Below are 3,378 nucleotides of genomic sequence, written 5' to 3' on the forward strand. Positions count from 1 at the left end.
ATCAGATACCTGACCACCGTGTATTTTACACTCTCTACGTGGAAGCAGAGCAGTAACATCAGACAGTCTTACTGCCTGGTCTGTTACAGTTGAGGACAGGCTTGCCCATGGTGGACAGGCTCGCCACTGGTACCAGTGATGCTCGGCTGGGCTTGTCTCCTCGTAGTAACCGGTACATGAACGTCTCTATCCATGAGTGACGTGCGTGTGTGAATGTCCACTGATGAAGGTGTGTGGATGTCCTTTGTGGAGGGAGGTAAGAGTTGATGTGTAGGCGTCAGTGTGCCGTCCATGTGAACAGTGGAAACACAGACCTCACCAGACCCGGAGTCTGTCGATGTCAGTTCCTGCAGCAGGTCCTGGAGGGAGAGGAGTTGAGCCATGCCTTCATCTTCCATCGCCTTCAACCTCTCGCTCCTGGTGTAGTTGATGATGAAGTCATAGTCTTAACAAACTACTTGTCTGGCCTTAATTTTTTTTAGACAGAATTGTATCACTTCGGGGTAGAAACCGTATCACAGCAAAAGCAAATATTCCGAAAATGTAGGAATGCATCTACACTCTTACTGTGCGTTCACACCGCAGGCGGCGAGAGCGGCAAAATTCGCTCTCGCCGCTCTGCCATCGACGCCGTGAGATTCGGGGACTCTCTGACGCTCTGACGTAGATTTTAGAATGCGTGATTTTTTTAAAAACTTTATTTAAAGGAGCCGCGAATCAAATAAGAACTGAATATAAATCAGTATCCTATTTTGTGCAGACTGGCCAGCCGTAGGGTATAAGTTAACCTAATGATATATTTTAAATGTGAAAGTAACAAAATGACAGATTGAAAGAACTTAACAATTATAGTTATTTTGCTAACGAAAATAAAAAAATATATATACATTTGTGTGTTCTGGCTTCTGTGTTCATGAGTCTAATTTCAACATGCAGATAATAATAGGACGTTTAATAGACTTGGTATTTAATTACAATAACAATTACAATAACTGTCCTCCTGGCCTTTGCAATTGGTCAAAATCATTATTATTTTGAGCAAATGAATTGCATTCCCGCTGAAAAAATGTTGCCTATAAATAGTGTTGCGCGGCTTTTTCTAATCACACTGATAACACTATGGATGAACAAGTTATTGCGGTTGGTGTGGCATTGCTCTACATGCGGAGAAGACGTCGGAGATCAGTGTGGGTGCATGATATTCTCCAAGCCCGTCAGCAGCTTGGTGAATATCACCGGCTGGTGCAGGAGCTGCGGCTGGATGACAGCAGGTTCCAGCAATACTTTAGACTGGACAGGAGCCAGTTTGACAACCTGCTGTCAAAAGTGGGGCCGCGAATTGGAAGGCAAGATACCAACTATCGGCGTGCTATTAATGCGGCTGAGCGCCTTGCAATTTGTCTACGGTGAGTTCGTGATTTTTATTCTTTATGATTCAATTTGTTTCTTTATATTTAGTATTTCGTTTTGTATTTTCAATGGGTTGGATATTGGATATTGGTTCTTAAATGCTATTTTCCAGTTGTGGACAAAGTATTTCGATCCTTTACTTATTAATAGCCTAATAATAATTATGATTATTTACTTAATAAAGTAAAAAGTAGTTAAGTTATACCACACTGTAAAAATACTCTGATACAGGTTTAAGTCATGCATTAAAAATGTATAAAAGTATAATCCGGTAAACTGTGACTATTATACCATTATATCATTAGATTATTATTACTCATGCATTAAAGTAAAAACAGAATTTGGAGTTTCAGAGGAAGTTTGTTGAGGTGGAAAAAATTATATAAAGTAAATGTATTTAGCTTCTTTTCACCACAGATTATTATTATTTTTTTATTTATAATTTTGCCTAAGTAATTATTTTTTATTTTTATTTTTTAGATTCTTGGCCACTGGAGACTCCTACCGCACCATAGCTTTTAGCTATCGTGTGGGAGTGAGCACCGTGGCAGGTATTGTTGGAGAGGTCGCAAGGGCAATATGGGATGCCTTGGTGCAGGAGGTCATGCCAGTCCCCACCACTGAAGACTGGCAAAGCATCGCCACTGACTTCCTCCATCGGTGGAACTTCCCTAACTGCCTTGGGTCCATCGATGGCAAACATGTTGTCGTCAGGGCCCCTGACAACTCAGGGTCCCTGTTCTTCAACTACAAGGGGACCTACTCTGTTGTCCTCCTGGCAGTGGTGGACGCTCAGTACTGCTTCCGGGTAGTGGATGTTGGCAGCTACGGGAGGACAAGCGATGGTGGTGTGCTGCCTAACTCCACCTTCGGCCAGGCACTTCGAGATGGGACCCTTGGCCTACCACAAGATGCTCTGCTGCCAGGTGCAGAGCATTTGGGACCACAGCCACACGTTTTTGTGGCTGATGAGGCCTTTCCACTCCGCCGGAACCTCATGCGGCCTTTCCCAGGACACAATCTCTCCAGTAGGCAAAGGGTATTTAACTACAGGCTGTCACGGGCAAGGCTGATTGTTGAAAATACCTTTGGCATTCTCACAGCCCAGTGGCGGATGTACAGGCGAGTTATTCCGATCAGCCCTGCCAACGTGGACGCCTGTGTGAAGGCTACATGTGTCCTGCACAACTTCCTGAGGAGGTCCACTAACCTCACCAGGACGCCCATACCATCTGCTGGAGACAGAGAAGCTGCTGGCCTACAGGAGGTCAGCCGATTGGGCAGCAATAATGCCACACGGGAGTCCATCCGTGTCCGGGAGACATTTATGGAGTATTTCTCCACAGAGGGAGCTGTCCCCTGGCAACCTGTGGCATAAGCCATGCCTTTAAACGGCTCTTTTAAGAGCCACCAATTAAAAACACATTTAAATTCATACTCATGGTGTCTCGATTCTTAAAAACACATTTAAGTTCATACTCATGGTTTCTCGATTCTTAAAAACACATTTAAGTTCATATTCATAGTGTCTCGATTCTTAAAAACACATTTAAGTTCATATTCATGGTGTTTCGATATTTTTAAAAAACTCATCTTGGTTCATAAACATGGTTTCTCCATATTTTAAAAACACATTTTAGTTCATACTAATAGACAGAGCAAGACTGTAATTTGTAATAATATAAAACACACATAACCAGAAATGTTGACAATATTTTATTGCCTATTTTACTTCACATAATAACGTTAAAAAAAGAGAAAAAAATAATAACCTAAAGTTTTAAACACTATTAGAACTAATACTTTCATACAATATAACTAATACTTTCATACAATACTTTTATACAGAACTGTTTTGTACTTTACAAGAACTAGTACTTTCAGAACACTGAACACTTTTTTTGAACACTGTTATAACAAGGGAGCACAAGGTGCAGCTGACAAGACTGCGAGGGAAATAAGCTTACA

The 3,378-nt window shown here is 41.8% G+C and overlaps 1 protein-coding gene across 1 annotated transcript; it reads left to right on the forward strand.

Moving 5' to 3' along the window:
- Positions 1-1,119: 1,119 nt before the first annotated feature.
- LOC307000518 (uncharacterized protein) lies at positions 1,120-2,788 on the forward strand (the record flags this gene model as incomplete). Its single annotated transcript, XM_079616161.1, has 2 exons — positions 1,120-1,406; positions 1,891-2,788. 2 exons carry the CDS (start codon positions 1,120-1,122, stop codon positions 2,786-2,788), a joined length of 1,185 nt encoding a protein of 394 aa, XP_079472287.1.
- Positions 2,789-3,378: the final 590 nt, after the last annotated feature.

Source organism: Phoxinus phoxinus (assembly GCF_949152265.1).
Source record: "Phoxinus phoxinus genome assembly, chromosome: 6".
Classification (NCBI taxonomy): Eukaryota; Metazoa; Chordata; class Actinopteri; order Cypriniformes; family Leuciscidae; genus Phoxinus; species Phoxinus phoxinus.